The sequence below is a fragment of the Hippoglossus hippoglossus genome, chromosome 10 (genome assembly GCF_009819705.1).
Source record: "Hippoglossus hippoglossus isolate fHipHip1 chromosome 10, fHipHip1.pri, whole genome shotgun sequence".
In the NCBI taxonomy this organism is placed as follows: domain Eukaryota; kingdom Metazoa; phylum Chordata; class Actinopteri; order Pleuronectiformes; family Pleuronectidae; genus Hippoglossus; species Hippoglossus hippoglossus.
Window position 1 is genome coordinate 10120527 of NC_047160.1, and position 17825 is coordinate 10138351.

General features: G+C 39.4%; 1 protein-coding gene across 1 annotated transcript; it reads left to right on the plus strand.

The window, feature by feature from the left end:
- The first annotated feature begins 1205 nt into the window (after window positions 1-1205).
- cdhr2 (cadherin related family member 2) lies at window positions 1206-16110 on the plus strand. Its single transcript, XM_034598009.1, has 31 exons — window positions 1206-1339; window positions 2857-2913; window positions 3003-3062; window positions 3172-3311; window positions 3412-3459; window positions 3541-3630; window positions 3824-3913; window positions 4003-4125; window positions 4687-4833; window positions 5207-5282; window positions 5375-5484; window positions 6967-7176; window positions 7255-7404; window positions 7510-7671; window positions 7753-7814; window positions 7927-8170; window positions 9103-9342; window positions 9446-9515; window positions 9601-10185; window positions 10311-10382; window positions 11719-11768; window positions 11871-12022; window positions 13031-13127; window positions 13229-13317; window positions 13401-13472; window positions 13706-13841; window positions 14581-14702; window positions 14840-14953; window positions 15129-15200; window positions 15538-15601; window positions 15687-16110. Exons 2-31 carry the CDS (start codon window positions 2859-2861, stop codon window positions 15840-15842), a joined length of 3858 nt encoding a protein of 1285 aa, XP_034453900.1. The 5' UTR covers window positions 1206-1339; window positions 2857-2858; the 3' UTR covers window positions 15843-16110.
- The last annotated feature ends 1715 nt before the right edge of the window (window positions 16111-17825 follow it).

Consider the following 17825-nt stretch of genomic DNA (forward strand, 5'->3'; position numbering starts at 1 on the left):
ACAGAATAGAAAGAATATATGTTTTAAAAATATATTATTAGTTATTCATTGAATTTGGTCAATTTTTATTACATTATTTCGATCTGTCATTCTCTTTACAAAATCATGTTTGTTATGTTGCAAGCTTGTGTGCGTTGTTACTTTTATCATCTTGTCTATGTAAGACAACACCCTCAAATCATTCAATCATTTACATTACAGTCCGATTTTGTTGACTAGAATTGCTTTGGCATCATTTTATTAAGTTCCACCCATTTATATTGTACATTCACATTGAAGGGTCAGCAGTGGTTGTGCTGCTTTTTAATATTATAAGTTATAAACCAAAGTCTATAAGGATAAGATTAGGTACCAGATTCCTGGGATATCACTCATCGATATCCAGAGGGAGTCCACTTGGATGCTAATCGTTTTATTGTTGTACTAATTAGCTAATGCTAGGTAGGCTACCATGCCGAACTAATATAGTAACCATGGTAATTATCCTGTTTGCATTGTCACTGTGAGCATGTTAGCATGTTAGCATGCTTGTGCTACCATTTAGCTGTCCCCGATTATTCAGTGGACATGTTCATGTAAGGCTTTTAAACTTTGTTTTAATTTCTTAAAGGATCCCAACTGAAAAAAATGCACTGGTCAGCGTGAGTTTTGTGCTTTTGCTTTGAGGTAAATGTCTGATAATGAAGGAAGCCAACGGGCAGATTATCATTTGTGTAAGGCTCTTTAATTAGAAGGACAGGCAGGGGGTGGGGGGGTCTCATTAGGGAGGTGCACAAATCTGAACAAGGCATCGGTCCAATGATTGCTTCTGATGAAGCACACTTTAGAAAGGCCGCATGGACACATTGGTTTATCTCAATTGAGGCAAATAGACTGTTGTTGTTGTTGCCATAGACAACAGAAGCAGCCATTCAGACAAGAGGTCAGTTCACATGCTCCTGGGGCTCTGGTATGGACACTGGTGACCCAGTATGGCACGATGCCCTGTATCCCCAGTGGGCTGACCAGACAATAATGGGGAGAGGAGCTTGCTGCATTGGACTTATCTGTTAGTACTATCAACAGCTATAATGTGTCCATGTGTTAGGGATAACAACAGGTGGATATTTTGCAAAGTTGATCAATTTAACTTTTTGCCCTTAGTAAGATGCTTTTGCGATTTTTGTTCAACAAACAAGCACAAGGAGGAGGTTAGGTGCCAGGATTATTGCCAGCGCGTTCGTGTATGTGTTAATCATTTATATTTACGACAGTGTGACGGTTATTACTGGGAGCAACAAGAGCCAAAGGTCTCATCCAGGCATCAGTAAAAGAGAACCTTCCCTATGAACGTCTTCTGGTAAGTCTGACTGCTTCATTTTATATTTGATTTATGCTTTTTGAGTGTCAGTGTGTTGCTTATAGAGTCTGCACAGCTCTGTGAGGATCACAAAGAGAGCTAATGTAAAATGTGCTGATATTGTAAGGACAGGGAATATATGTATCACTTAAATCTGTTGTGGTAAAAACTGTATAACATAGGATACAGTTTGTATTGTGAGAGGAACAGATTCAAATTGAACCATTCTAAGAAGCGCAGAGCAACCAAAGTGATTATACCTCAGAAATTACAGCATTAAAAATCTGTTTATTCTCACATTTATTAAAAACTGATCCTCAAAACATCAAAAGCGTTCAGATTGCAACTTTAATTACACATCAGGTAGAAACAGTGGAACTAATGTTGGCAAACATTTGAAAAGCTTGAAATGGCCATAAGCATTAAACATTAAGCATTAAACATTAAACATTCATAAAATAAAATCAATGAATGTTTAATACAAATTTCAAACTTACATATGACTGTAAAATGAAAGTGTAAAATATCCATCTTGATTTTGATCTGTTAAGATTCCCTACGAGTTTATTTACCTCAACTGTAATTTGAAAAGTTTAAGGGCTTTTCAAGGAATGACATTTTTAATCCTCAAAAATCTCTCTCACTTGAATTATATGTTTTGTTCTCAGGTGAGTGTTATGTAAAATAGCAAAAATGTCATTAGAATTTATTTCATGTTCATGTTTGATCAAAATGATCTGCTGTTCAAGTTCCGGTTTACTTAAATATAATTTTGTGTAATGTAAATCTCCAACTAACCATCTATGTGAACCTCTAACCTTATCAGTGTTAAAGATTCGATGAGGGCGTAGAGCTGACACTGCTCTTCATTCTCTGTAAATGAAACTTTCCAACATATTATCCAGTGATGTCACATCATAGCTATGATGCTACTAATCTGGGTGTTGTCAAAAGTGCAATATACTGTTAAATTTCACCCCACAGAAATGGCCGCGCTTGATTACTGTAATTGTTATATGTCTGTTTGCATCTTACATCTTAAAATGCTTTGAATGTTGTTCATGTTATTTCCAGAGGAAAAAAACATGATTTTCAAGGTACAATGGTCGGAGAAAGGGCTGAAAGCCCCATATTTGAGAGGTTCAATTCTAAGATGATGGCTGTGTTGGTCTCTCAATTACCAACTTGAGGTGGACTGAAATGTCTCCCAAATTATTGGATACAATTTTTGTCCAGCTATTCCTGGTCCCCAGTGCATGAATCCTCCTGACTTTAGTCTTCGTCTGACTTTTCATCTAACGCTACCAGCTGGGTGACAATGTTTCAGTTTTAGATGTACTGTCATCTTTCATCTCTCACAAAATATTTTGAGTTCACTTCTGGTTATGATTAAATATGCACAAGTAATTATGGTGCACAAGGTAAACATTTCCAATTAAACAGCAATATGGTCACTCTCGTTGTGGTCACTATCTAACTCTTTTGCTTATAACATTTATTTTTCTATTCATTTTCAGTCATGGAGGGGATCCCAGGAAGTATTCTACTGTTGTGCCTTATCAGCTTAACATATGGTGACTGTTCAGTTATGTTCTTTTTTTACATTTTTATCATTATGTACCTATTTACATCTCTACCTAACACTCATATACTGTTTCTGCAGCTAATACCAGTCCTACAATCCACAAGGTTATTTACAATTTGTGTGAAGACATCCCCAAAGGTATAGTGTGTGTGAAATATTGAGAACTGCCTTTATTTCAGTTTTGTGATATTATGCCTCACAAAATACTGCACAACTTTATATGTTCCACCACTGTTTTTTTCTACAGATGGCTATGCGTTTACTATAAATGCAACAGACGCAGAAAATGATAACCTGACTTATTCACTCACTGGGCCCAATGCTTTTTACTTCCGTGTCGGCAAACACACTGGGATTGTAGAACTCGAACTTCCGCTAAATACCGAGGTATAGAAGGAGATATCCTTCAGTCATCAACATCATTTTATTTTGTGTGTATGTGTTTTATCAATTTTATATATTTGTTTTTGAATTTACTTTGGTATAGGGTAATTTCCTAAGTCTTGGAGTTCTTGTCTCTGATGGTCCAAATAAGGTAAGTGACATTAGTTTTAATCATCTGTTTCATGTTGGTTTTGTTCATTGTATTCAACGATTGCATCTTGCATTGTCCTAGACACCAGGAGAGTTAACTCTAGTATTGATAGGGGCCAACAACAACAAACCCATATTCCAGGAGGCTTCATATGATGAAGTGATTCCAGAAGTAAGTCAAACCTCTGTGTCAATAGTTATCTTAACCTTTTTAATTACTCAGTTTTTCTATAAAAAAAATAATATGTAAACAGTATAACAATCCATCATGATGTAAGAATTAGCTTTCACTTAATGCTGAGAGACATTCCTGTGTTGAATTAAATCTTTTTCCCTCTTGTTTTTATCCCTCTCTATTTCATCAGAATACCACTGTAGGCACATCATTGTTTAAGGTGCGGGCTGTGGATGCAGATACTTCATCTGCTGGTATTGTTTATTACAGCATTGATCAAGTGAGCTTCCTCAATAAATTCATTTATTGATATCATATTCTGATGATCCATAAATATAAGGAAAGGTTCAAGTGCTCTTTGCTTTCTAGGTTACTCCAAATGAAGGATCAAGTGTGTTCAGCATCGGAAACACAAGTGGTGAAGTCAAATTAGCAGGACCTCTGAATTATACTTCACTAAGCAGTTTCTATCGTCTTAAGATCAAAGCAACAGTAAGTATTGTGCTTATACCGCTGAGTTTGGATTTGGTTCTATATATTTGTCCTTGATGAAACACAGAATCTCGTCTCTTAAAACCTATAGTGATGACCTGTTTCCAGTCTTTATGCCAAGCTAAGCTAACCATCTTCTGACTGTAACTTCATGCTACGCAGAAATATATCAGAGAGTGGCATCAAGCTTCTCATGATACTATGCAACAAATGTATCATAGAAAATTGTAGATTCCTATATAGGGAACAGTTCTTATGTTCAATATTATGTATTAATGATATTATCTAACATCAGTCTGGGGAGCATATTGCACCATTTACAGCTTGATTTATGTTTGTTATTTATACTCTGTGCTTCAGTCATGCCTCCATGCTGCCACAATTGAATGCTCAGTTTTGAACCATCATGCTTATTAGTAATGCCATCTATTATCCTGTGAGTGATCTGTTAGTTAATCAATAATCATAAGCAATCAATGATCTATTGTATTGAATAGAATCTTCTATTAAATGTAGCCGTACATTTTTTGAGTTTCAATACCTTTGTGTGTTTGATTTCAGGATGGTGGGGGCCGGTGTTATTATAATGAAACAAAATATTTCTCCAGTGTTGTTTATTCCTTCATTTCGGTTGAGGACGTCGCAGATCTCGACCCACAGTTCATCGGTGTTCCCTATTTAGGGAGAGTTGAGGAGAACTATCCGGTGGTGAGTGCGGATGAATTTTATTCTGGGTACATGCAGGGTGAATAGTTTTATTGCCTTTATTTGATTCAGTGCATTTCACCATTCAGCTAAAAAGGAAACTAAGCTGCAGCAATATGGAGAATGAGGAAAGTGATGTGTTTTCTGAACATTAGAGCATATAAACCTTTTCAAGTAACTACACAATTATGAACCTGAATATGAGTATAATATGTCTCCTTTAATCTACAATCTTTTTATTTTCTGCTGCAAATCATGGTGTGATATGACAAAAAGCCTCCATATTGTGTGTGCCATAAACAGTCTATAGTTTGTGAGTAAATAAGAGACTTTCAGCTGCTTAAAGTTTCAGAAAACCTTTTTTTTTCTTTGACAGGACACACCTGTGTTTAAAGTGATTGCTATAGACCAAGACATAGGAATTAATGATGTTATCAACTACAGCATTGAAAGTAAGCTTCAACAACCTGCACAAAATAAAACAGTGTGTTGTTTGCAGTGAGAGCGAGCAAGTGATAAATGGTTTGTCTTTTTTGTTTGACAGATTCGACAACAGCTGGCCTGTTTAAAATCTCAAGCGACAATGGCATCATATCTGTGATGTCACCAATTGACAGAGAACTTGTTGGTGATACTGTTACCCTGACTGTAAAGGTAATGTAAATAAGTGAAGTAATAGTAATGAGTGTATTTTGAGTTCATTGGGTTAAAAAAGAACCGTTGATTTAACATTCTTGTACCACAATTGAAGGAATAGTTCAACATTATGGATAATACATTTATTCTAGTTTCTTGCTAGATTTGATGAAAGTATCGAGATCACTCTCATTCCAGTATACTAAACATGAAGCTAACAGCCAATTAGCCTTCAAATCCACCAATCACAAGCCTCTGCTCATGCTAACATGGAGACGCTGTGTTTTCCTGTTTGTATGGATTGAAAAAAATGAGATACACCATGTTAATGAGTTACCATTTGAGGTGGTGGCAGAGCTTCTTATCTGACTTTAGGCAAGGAAGTGACTGTGCATATTTCCCAAAATGTCAAATCAAGATAAGATGTTAAAGCTGCAGTTGGGAGAAAAAAAAAACGTGAACATTTACAAAGTACAACTTTCAGGCGCCACTTTTCCACTTTAAAACTGTCTCCAAAGACCCTACTTGCACTAACCACAGCAATAGAAAATTACTGCCTGGGGATTTCACAGCAACACCGCCTGTGCAGCAGCTATGTGGCTAACTCATGCAAAGCAGGACAGCACCACAGCAACTTACCTGTGCGACTTACATAAATATCAGGACAAACTTCAACACGTGTGACCCCTTCACAACTTAAAAAAACATCTAGTTTTAGCAAACTGCTCATTGCTCTTTGATTGTATTTATATCTGAACAAAACACTAGTATGAGGCTAGGTAGGTGCAATATCTTAAAGGAAATTTCCGTCAGCTTGAAGATCATGTGAGACAACAGGGACATTGTTGACATGGTGGTCGAGCACAGGGGGATGAAGAAAGGGTCAAAAGGAGATTAATTCTGGACACCAGAGCAGAGGGTGTGATGGCAAAGAACTCAAGGAGTGACGCTGAGTGAGGGGGCGACATCTTGACAAGGCTTCGCAGCTTTGTCATCCCCTCTGCATGGTTCATCATGAGAGAGGAGGAGGTGAGGAGGCAGAAAAGTCATTTGTGAAGAAGGTGCCATCTTTGCTCGAGGAACCTAAGTTAAAATAATTGAATTTAGGACAGAAGCAGAATCTCCTCTCAATCATACATACAACATAACCGTCTCAAGAATGGTGTCTGTCTAATCTCACAGAAAACAAAACATGATTTTATGCAAATATTTGTTGAGGTTGAGTCCTTTCTTTCACTTCAAATTGATGTGTGGAAGTACAAAAATCTGTGAAAAAAGCAAAAACAATAAATGCAACATACAGCCTCCCAATGTTGCCAGTGATATATTTGAAAATTACACCCAATGTTGAACATACTGTATATCTTAGCTGAAAATAATGACACAAATGTTTACGAGTCTCGTCTCGTTGAGAATCTTTTTTTTCTTATTTGAGAACATGTTATTTAAAAATAATGTTAAGCTGAAAAAGTAAAAGGATTCTTCTCTGTTATGTTTTAGGCCACTGAGTCTAAACCAAACATCCACGGGTCACAAGCCAGCACCACAGCAAATGTACTGATCAGCATCATTGACGTCAATGACAACAGGCCTGAGTTTTATAAGTGTGAAGGCCTCTCCTGTGTGAAAGCAAGCCACTTCACAGGAGAGGTCTTTGAACACGCACTGGGGTCCGTATCCATCAACATGACGGTCAAAGACCCCGATAAGGTAAGAAAATATGACATTTAATACTTAAAGAGTCACAATCATGATGGAGCATGAATAATCTCTGTTGGATTTTCACAGATGTCCCGCACTAAACTAATCCTGGAGGGAACTGACAAGGACGTGTTTTCTGTGGAACCTCAATATACGTCGTCAGATAGTATCGTTCAGCTGCTGGTCAAGCAGCCCAAACTGCTGGACTTTGAAGAGATAAAGCAAATAGTTCTGCAGGTAAGAGTTCAAAACAGGCTGTGACATGTTATTTTTCATTTGGTTATCATATTTGTGCTTTGACCAGTCTAAGGTGCTAATGTGTTGCTCTCACCATGTGTACAGGTGATTGCCATAGATGAAGATAAACCCACGTTCAACTCCACTGCTACAGTTACTATTTCCATCAAGGACACCAATGACAACAGCCCCACGTTCCCACAAGACACTTATAAGCTGAATGTGTCTGAGCACTCTCCATATGGGCCGATAGTGGCCACGATCACTGTACGTGTTAAACTTATTTTCTTTTCTTACCCAGACAGTGTAAGAAACTCTCAGATAAGCTCATATTGTTTTTTTCCCCAGGCAGAGGATCCTGACACAATGGATCAAGGCAACATCACCTACAGACTTCTTCCAGACAGCATGTATGTCTACACTCAAAAAATGCACTCAAATACCCAATAAAATGTAGTTTGGTTTGTTTACATGCTCCCTGACAACATCACTGACTGCATCTGTCTGTATCTGTGTTGCCAGACGACTGTACTTTGACGTGGAGCCACAAACGGGCACAATTTATGTGAAAAACGCGACTCTGTTGGATCGCGAGGTCAGATCTCTGTATTCAGCGACTCTGGAGGCCAGAGACACAGACGGGAAGCCCGGCAACACAGTGCTGGAGATCACTGTGACCGATATCAATGACCAGAAGCCAGTCTTCAACAGAGACTCCTACCTGGTGTTTGTGGAGGAGGGGGGACAGCTTGAAGTTAAGATCGAGGTAACAGTGACAGAATGATAAGACAACAGTAAACAGCAAACCATCCAGGAGGGTTTTTTTTCACTTTCTTTAATAATACCAGAAAGGGCATTTTTCAACATTTTCATAGATTTCTCAGAGAATAATTCTTAGATCTTGATATAAATATATACACGAGTGTGTGTAATTTGGTGAAGATACAAGTAAAAATCTTGATCTATTGAATTTAAATATTGTTTCACAAGGGGACTATTAGGCTTTGGCAGAGGAATGTGCCCTCCTTGTTAATTATGAGGATGTTTTTCATTATTTGTGCTATTTGTAAAAGGTACTGCACATATTTACACCGTTAGACTCATGATCGACATAAGTGATGGACTCAGTTCATGTGTCATCAACAGCTTTGGGAGGACCAAAGTGACTGACTGGGCTTATGTATGAATGCTCACGCAACATGTTGAGTCCTGATCTAGTGTGTGCCAGGCTTCACTACTGGAGTGATGCTTGCGAGCTTGTTCAGACAGTCAACTCAAACTGCCTCACTCTCTACTATTGTCTGTCATACAAACCCTCTCAATTTGGCAGTCTATTTAAACTGCAAAGATTTCCCATTCATCCCTTTGCTTGTGGAGTCAGGCATCACTACCTGCCCCCCCCACTACCCCAGCTCCCCCACTACCCCAGCAGCCACCTGCAGGCTCCAACAGACGAGTTAAAGATTTTAGCTTATCAGTATATCACAGTATTCATATACAGACACCAAGAGGAGTGAATGGTGTCATTGCTGCAAAGGAATGGCCATAGTTTGGGATTTAGTGGTTTCAAGTCACATACAATGGTTTTTTTAGGGTGTCCACATGTTTCCAGGAATGTAGTTTACATTACAGTAGTAGTAACATTACATAAAGCACATTGTTTCCTAACAGTTTTCTCTAATTTTCTCATTTGGAAAGGCGACTGATGCCGACGACTCTGATACAGAAAACAGCCAAATCGTGTATGGAATTATGCAGAGCAGGTACAGTGACAACTTCACCATCAACCCAAACACTGGCGTGTTGAGAAACAAAGGCGAGCTGGATCGAGAGGTCCTGGACCCGAAGCTGAATGGGAGGATCGAACTCAACGTAACTGCTACTGACAAAGGAACTCCCCCGTTGTCCTCTATGGTCCCAGTTATTATCAATGTAGAGGTGAGACTTCAGAAATTCATATTAAGACTCTGGTGCTGTGATGCTACTGATGCTGCCACTCCCTGGTGAAGATGATAACTGTTACTGTCTTCTTTTCATGCAGGATATCAATGATAATGTTCCGCAATTTGAGGCCGTCTCTTATAATTTCTCTGTTAAAGAAGGAGAAAGAGGTGAGTGTTAAAGTTTGCAAATGGATTTCAGGTGTTCAGAATTGTGTGACTAGATTTAATTTGTATTTCTTTCCGTTAAAATCAGGTACATACGTGGGCTCTGTCTATGCTGAGGATTTGGACCAAACGACAGACTTCAATCGCATTTCTTTCAGCATAATCGAAGGAAGCTTCGGCAGCTTCATCATTCGCACCTTTGCAGACGAGAGGGGCTACAGGGGGAACATCACCGTGGACCCCGACATTGAATTGGACTATGAGAGCGCTCGGAAGCAATTCAGACTGAGGGTAGAGGCAATAGATTTTGAGCAAAAGAAAGCTGTAACGACGGTGGAGGTGTACGTGCTGGACGTGAACGACGAGAGGCCTGAGTTCACGCCCACGGTGCCTGTGACGGTGAAGGAGAACACCACTGTCAGTGGGGCCATTGGGAGTTTCACAGGCCAGGACAAAGACGGAAATCACTCACTGGTTTACGAACTGGAATCCATCAAATGCAGATGCAACGGCTCTCTGATACCCTGCAGCTGGTTTATCCTCGATCCAACGGGGGAAGTCAGACTCAACCTGTCGTACACAGTGGACTATGAACAGTGTGACCAGGCGGTGATAGAGGTCCAGGTGGTGGACGAGTTCACTGAGAAGGGGGAAAACAACAGTGTTAAAACAGGTTAGAACAGTGCTGTTTAGAGATAACAAAAGATCATCAAATCAAAGCAGTAAAAGCATAGTAAAGGCATAAAATCATCAAACACACACACTATGTTCACCATGCTTTACTTTGATATTTTTCAGGACAAATGGTGATCAACATTGAAGACATCAACGACAACGCTCCTGAATTCATTCCCTCAAATTCTGTATTTGGTTTGTAGTTATTTTCCACTTGTGACTCCTTAAAGAGGAATTCTGGTATTTTTCAACCTGGGTTCTATGTTTATAAATGTGGGTGCTGTCGTGTTTGTGTGAAGGAGTAATTTTCACAAAGACTGTTAACCGAGCATAGCCTGCCCGTCTGTGTCCCTACAATAACATTCCCCCCGGTACAAACTAACATCCTTTCAGGTCCTATCGACTACAATATGCGTCTTCTCTGTGGCTGAGGAGGTAGAGCAGTCTCTAACTTCTCTAACCAGAAGGTCCCAAATTGCCCCTCATAGAAAAAGTGCTGCCTATGTATGAATGTGTGTGTGAATGGGTGAATGGCAGTAACCTGTAATGTAAAGTGCTTTGAGTGGTAATCAGGACTAGAAAAACGATATATAAATACAGACCATATACCATTTAAGATATAATATTCAAACATATGATGTACAAAAATACCACATCTCCCCTTTTTAGAGAACAACGGGTAGACTTCCTTTGTCTCGTCAGACCTCAGAGGATTATTCATCCCCTTCTTTTGAAAGATGTGTTCCTTTCTAAATTCTGTAAGTAGGAACTATCCATGACACAATCCACATAGATGTTGGCGCTCCCCATCAGCTCTTCTTCAGCAGGCATGCTCGATGAAGAACAAGATGAACGATGAACTTTCCCAGCTGGTTGAGTATCCCGAGAAAGCTCCTCAACTCACCAACATTTGTGGGCCCTTTCATTTTCATGATGCCCCAGTCTTCCTTGGGTCAGGGCAAACAGACTTGTCCACATTCAGGGTGATGCCTGATCTTTCCCATCTTTGTAGCACAGCATGGAGTCGAGCGTCCTCTCCTTTGTCCCGCCCCCACACCAATAGGTCATCGATGTGGCAGACCACACCCTCCAATCCCTCTATGACCTTAGCCATCATGCACTGGAAGTGTTCGGGTGTCAATTGGGAGGTGATTAAATTGGACCCGGCCGAAGGGGGTAATAAATGTGGTGTACCTGGCTGATTCTTCTGTAAATCAGACGCACATTCTTGCCAACTTTCTTGGGCATGACCACCATTCCAGCGCACCAGTTAATTGGTCCAACCACACAGCTTCTGACCCCCAATTATTATCTTAGCTAAGATATCTATTTGAGCCTTTAATTGGAGATGAACAGCTCTTGAAGAGGACATTTCATAGACTGTTGCAGTTGCCCCATTAGATTACATTGTAGCCAGCGGATGTGATCTATCGGACCGAGAGTCATTTATGTACACATCCACAATTATAAACAAAGGTATCCTTTAACTGGAGACTCTCTGTTCTAATAACCTTTCCTTTCCCCTCTTTAGTTGTGGTGTCTGAAAGTGCAAGTAAAGGGACATCAGTTGCAGGAGTCACTGTGAGTATGAAAGGGAAAAAATTACTTACGTGATTTCAGCCTGTTATAACATATGTAAAATGACATCCAAGCATTCTTGCTTGTATCTCACACTGCTCTCAGGCTATAGATGGTGACTCTGGAGTTAACAGGCAGATTGACTTTAAAGTAACAGCAGTCCAGTTCGAAGACACCAACAATCACACAAGTAACATAAGGATGCTGTTTGAGGCCGTCACCACACAGCAGAAGGATATTTATGTTGGGATTATTCAGTGAGTAAACAATAATCCATCAGCATCTTACAAGTTAGTACAAATTATTCAGCTCTAAACATGTATGTGGGTGTTCTCACAACTTTTGGTGCGTGTGTGTGAGTCTGTGTGTGTGTGTGTGTGTGTGTGTGTGTGTGTGTGTGTGTGTGTGTGTGTGTGTGTGTGTGTTTGGGTTGCATTTGAAGTGACTGTTAATATCGATAGTTGAAAAGTCAGTTAAAAAACTACACAGTGATGGATTTTCACCAAAAGACACATAATCATTACAGATGCAAAATGTTCACAAAATGACAAGAGTGCCAGAGGTGAACAATAAAACACTCTGTTATATACCTCCACATTGTAAATAAAGTATGAAAAAAAAAAGAAAAACACACAAGTCACTAGAAAGAGGTTCAGAAAGTAGCTGAAAAAGAGCTTGTGCGGTGTGCACGGATGTGAACGCGGCTCTAGACATCTAGGATGACATCTAGACTAAAAACATGGTCTTAATGACGCCGTTTCGAGTTGAATTTGAATGTCGAGGCTTACGGACACTTGGATGACACCACAGTATGGAGGCATATTTTTTTGTTGTTTTTTACGTTTGAAGAAGTGGTCACCAGTTACTTCAATTTCATTGTACTTGCCTGCAATGTTGTTTACCCCTGAAACTCCTGACGTCTTTTGTGGACTCAGACACTTTACCCACCCCTCCATCTGCACAGTGGTGAGTAGATAATGAGTGAATTATCATTTTTGGGTGAACTCTCCCTTTAACATTAAAATTCAGAACAGAAACAAAACAGCCAGAGGTGACACAAAGAGTGAGATACAAAACAGGAGACCAAAAGAAACAGAATTTTTTAGCTGAAAAAGTCCCTTAACCATAATAACACATAACAACACAAAACAACCCACAAAAAGACAGAAAACTACAATAAAGAAGACAGACACGAGGCCTTTTACGTGTCTGTACTTGGTGTCTGTGTCCATTACTGCTCTTATGTTTTCTTCAACTTTCCACAGAACTACTGAGGGACTAGAAATGTCCCTGAAGGGGAAATATTTAGTAACGGTGACTGCAACTGATACTGGTGGCCTCTCCAGCAGTATCGTACTGGAGGTGAGGGAATGAAATAAAATGAGGCTTTAGCTTGTCTGTCTTTGTAAACACCAGAGTGACAAAAACTGCAGCCTGTATTTATACTGTTTGTTATTTTGCAGATTTTCTCAGTTGATGAATCGTATAAAGTCGAACTTCAGTTTACAAGAACCGTAGAGCAAGTTGAACAGGATCGCGATAAAATCATCAGGTAAACATATTCGTCTGATGATGGAGAACTTAATACTGTTCTCATTAATGACTGAGTATTTTCTCTGATCTCTACATGTCCAGGGCGCTCACTGCTGCCACCAATGCTGCTGTTGAAGTTGTTGCAATCAGGCCTGACACTGGTGACACATCCAGGCAAGTTCACCGCTACCTTCACATCACCTTACATCAGAATACAGTCATAAAACACTCTCTGCTGTTGACAGAAACTCTTCTTGTCGACATTCAGTTTTTGTCCACTAGGTGGGGCAAGTTTGCCTGAAAACAGTCATATTATGGAGGATCACTTATTTGATGTTGGTAGTTGACAATAAGGATTTTAGATTTGTAAACCTAAGTTCAGTCTTTTAAGTGTTTTGTCCTCTCAGAGCTTCACCGATCACTGTGATGGTGGTGTATTTCGTCTACTCCAACGGGACAGCTCTCACCTCTAATGAAGTCGAGAGGATGGTCTCTGGTCCTCAGCATTATCCTGTACTGGCTGACCTTGGCCTCAGATACATTGTAAGTAATAAATTAAATTATTATTATTATTATTATTATTTATAAATTAAATACAATTTCTGTGAGCTCGTTATACTCTCTTGAAGGTACACTCTGAAAAATAAAATCATCAGTAGGTGGTAAAATCAGAACTAGACGAAAGCACACCTACAAAAATGTGTCTTTAAGATAGATTTAAAAGAGGATAAGGACTTTGCCTCAGGGAGATTGTTCCTAAGAGTGGGAGCCCTGACAGAAAAGGCCCGGTCACCTCTGGGCCTTCACTGAGGACCTCAGGTTACAACAGGGAATATGTGGTATCAAAAGATCTGAAATGTCAAGGCTCCATTTTGATCGTTTATAAGAGATCTGATGATAGACAACCTTCTCTCTCTGTTATATGAAAGTTTTACCCATTCATAAAAATGTCCATTGCACCTTTTCAAAAGCTTCCTCTGTATCTAATGACAAGAAACCTGTATCTGGAACCTGTAGATGTATTATGTCTCAACGCCTTCCTACACTGAAAGACTGAATTCTGACTATATTTTAATATATTAGAAAAAATAATCAAAAGTTATGAGCTTATTGCAGAAGTTCAAGATTATTCACAAATAAAGATGAAACAATGATAATTATAGTATGTTTTTATCTTATTATGTTTGAAGTGATATAATGTTAGATCTGACAGGTGTAATTGAAACCTCATAGGTCTACAGACAACAACATACTAAAGACCGATTTCTTCCTTGTGTTTCAGGGGCAACCTATTGTGATCCAACCAGAAGTAGATCCTGTGAAGTACATTCTGCTGGGGATGGTGGGAGGCCTCATCATCATGCTGGCGGTCCTCACCACCTCTCTCATGTGCACCCGCAGAAGGTAAGGAACAGGGGAATAAAGTTAGGGACGGGACAAAAACATACTGTCTGTCCCAGCAAAGACCCATGTCCTATAGTTTTAAAAGTATTGTGAGAGGTTTGGTGTCAGTTGACGTATGCGCTCGCTTCATATTACAGCTACAGGAGGAAGCTAAAGGCCGCTAAAGCTATGAATTCTGCGTCCATGGTGACGTCTGACAACCAAAAGGGTGGCGCTGTGGTGCCTGGAACCAACAAGTACACCATGGAGGGGTGAGGAGACAACAGAATCTCAATAACAAAGGAATATGAACAGTGAACAACAATGATCAATAGGAAATATGAGTTACCTCAGATCCTGTTTATATTACTTTGCTCTGGGGGGTGGTGTGTGTGAAAAGTGCTCTACAAATGAAATCTGATTGATTGATCGACTATTCCCTGACAGAGCCAATCCTGTTCTCAACCTGCACATGGTCCTGGACTTGGACGAGGCGAGCTCAGATGTGGACAAAGTCAGGTAAAGACGACCCTCCTGACCGCCGTGCTCATCTCCATCATCTGCTGATGGTAGTTGCGTGGTGACCCCAGTTTGACAAGGCGGTGGCTCACAGTGACACGCAGCCTCTCTCTCTGCTCTCTGGTTAGTTAGTGGGACGGTTTCCAGGTGAACATTTTGTCACAGTCTGCTCACGGCAGCATGTTGTGACACAGAGCTGGTTCCAGCTCCAACAGTGTCATGTGACCTGCAGCTAAACCAAACACCTCTACAATGATTTGAGAAAAGAAACATTGTCTTTAGGAAATGACTGAGTCTGAGTTCTGGGAATAATTTGAGATTTCTTTTTTCATTTAAGTCTCAATTCCCTCGACTACACTGATGACATGGACCTTCCTGGAAATCATATAAAAACAAACATGGTGAGATTACATCTTTAAATTTTTTTTAACCTTTTATTAGAAAATGATGTTCTTATAATATTAATTCTTTCCTGCTCCTCATCAGCTGATGATCGAGGAGGAAGAGGAAGAGGAGGAGGAGGACAGCGGACCACCAGAGTACATTGAGCCTCTGGGTGCAGCGCTGGCCCAGCGGGGACAGAAGAGAGACCAACCTCAGATGGGTTTTAGTAACCCAGCCTTCAGCACCACAGACCTGTGATGGAGAGAATGAAGAGAGAGGCACCAAGCTCAGGCTTCAGATGGACACATGTTGCTTCTCTGACCAGATCGACCAAATAACTAATCAAACAAATAGGGCCTCATCCTGCGCCTGGCGAAACAGAAATTTCCTTGCTGTCGTTTTCCCATCTTGCGCCGCGTTTAAATAGTAAATGCACTTGCACCATGTACTTAGATCTTTAAAATAGAGCCTATAGTTTTGCATTAAGAGCTTGTCTTTATATGATTTTGTGTTCTGACCAATATTAAGTAAATATAATATTATTTAGATTCTACGTTGAATTTTGCATCTGAAGTGAGTTTGCTTTGACTAAACATTAAATTTAAGAAAAAATGTAAGCATGTGACCATTACACACTATGGAAACAATACAATGGACACCATTTTACTATCATATACTACACTATCTTTTTTCCTAAACAATATAGAGTAATACAACTTTCATATCAGTCCGTTTTAGCTTAAATTAAAAAACTTAAAGCAGAGAAGAGAAAGAAAACCAAATCAGCCTTCCAGAATCTCAAATACAACAACAACAACAACAATGATAATAATAATAAACAAATGAAGATGATTGTGTAATTCACACAAATGTTTCTTGAACATTAGACAGCTTTGTCCAGTCTTTATTCTAAGCTAAGCACAACTAAGTGTAGCTTCATATCTAATGATCAGAGCTGAGAGTTGTATTCATCTTCTCATCAACTCTCAGCAACGATACAAAGCGACTTTCCAAAATGTCAAACTCTTCCTTTAAAACTTTCTTTACAATAGTAGCCAGACCAGGAGAGGGGAGACAAACTGTCTCCGCCGATGATTCCGTTTGATCCGCCCTTCATAAATACAAAGAACACCTATGAGAGCAACAATTTTTTGTGATAAAAGAAAATATCAGCTTGGATGTTATATCCTGGATGTTATACATGTGTCAATAATTGAAATAGACCTTGACAGGAAAAAAATTTCCTCACTCCTGATCTAGACAGAGAGAATCCAGACACAATCAACAGAAAAATAAACAAAACCATTATTTGTTGCACACATGAATAACTTTATTTTGTTCGTATATTAAGCGATGGATTAAAAATTGTTCGGTTTGCTTTGAAATTAACTATTTTATAAGATATGCCAACACAATGTTATTTTTTTTTTGTCACAGCTGATGCTACTAGAAAGAAAATCAAACAAGAGGTACACATAAGAATCTAACATCATGTATGAATGAAATCCTGCATGTCCGCCTCAAGGTTTGACCTCAGGAACGTTCTGTTAGAAGAGTTTTCTCATGGTTTGAGACACTTGTTGCAGAAATGAAACCTCATGCAGTGACACTTTGTGACGTCAAGCAGCAGATTGAACGGATAATTTCACTGACATCTAAATGAATGTATTACAAGTGCAATCTGTGAATAAAAGCATTTTCTTCCAGCGTGGATTTCAGCCCACTAATGTATGAACACCATCATCACTGACACTGTAACATCCTCTGAATCAAAAACACAGTTTCATCACAAAATTTACAACTGAATCACTCGCCATGGCATTAAAATACAGTAAAGTGGTAATAACACGAGTCATTGCTTTTCCAAAATGATCCTGATTGTGCTCGTCATCAGTACATTTTTATGCTTCTTTCATAATAAAAACAAGTCATTGTGCCAAATCTAAAAGCGGAATATAAGTCATACAAAAAGCCAGCGCTGATGGTAGAGACTCCTCTCACACACAAAGCAACATTTTGATAAATTCAAATTTCCACATGTCTGAAATAAAACGACCCAGAGAACATGCTGACGGAGCAGGAGGTCATGAATCACAATCATCAACTGTCACTCTGAAGTCATCTCTCCCTCTGTCAACGCCGTTCAGTGCTGAGCTTGTTAGCAACCAGGAGAAGGATCACTGGTTGCCATGGCATCACATTGTCTGAGGTGCATAAAAAGAAGAGGCAAAAAAAAGCAGC

Bases quoted from the DNA above. Each gene is read 5' to 3' on its own strand.
- cdhr2 (XM_034598009.1), top strand. From the start codon at position 2,859: ATGGAGGGGATCCCAGGAAGTATTCTACTGTTGTGCCTTATCAGCTTA. The intron at 3,063-3,171 runs GTATAGTGTGTG...TTTTTTCTACAG, and splicing joins GTGTGAAGACATCCCCAAAG to ATGGCTATGCGTTTACTATA. The intron at 4,834-5,206 runs GTGAGTGCGGAT...TTTCTTTGACAG, and splicing joins TTGAGGAGAACTATCCGGTG to GACACACCTGTGTTTAAAGT.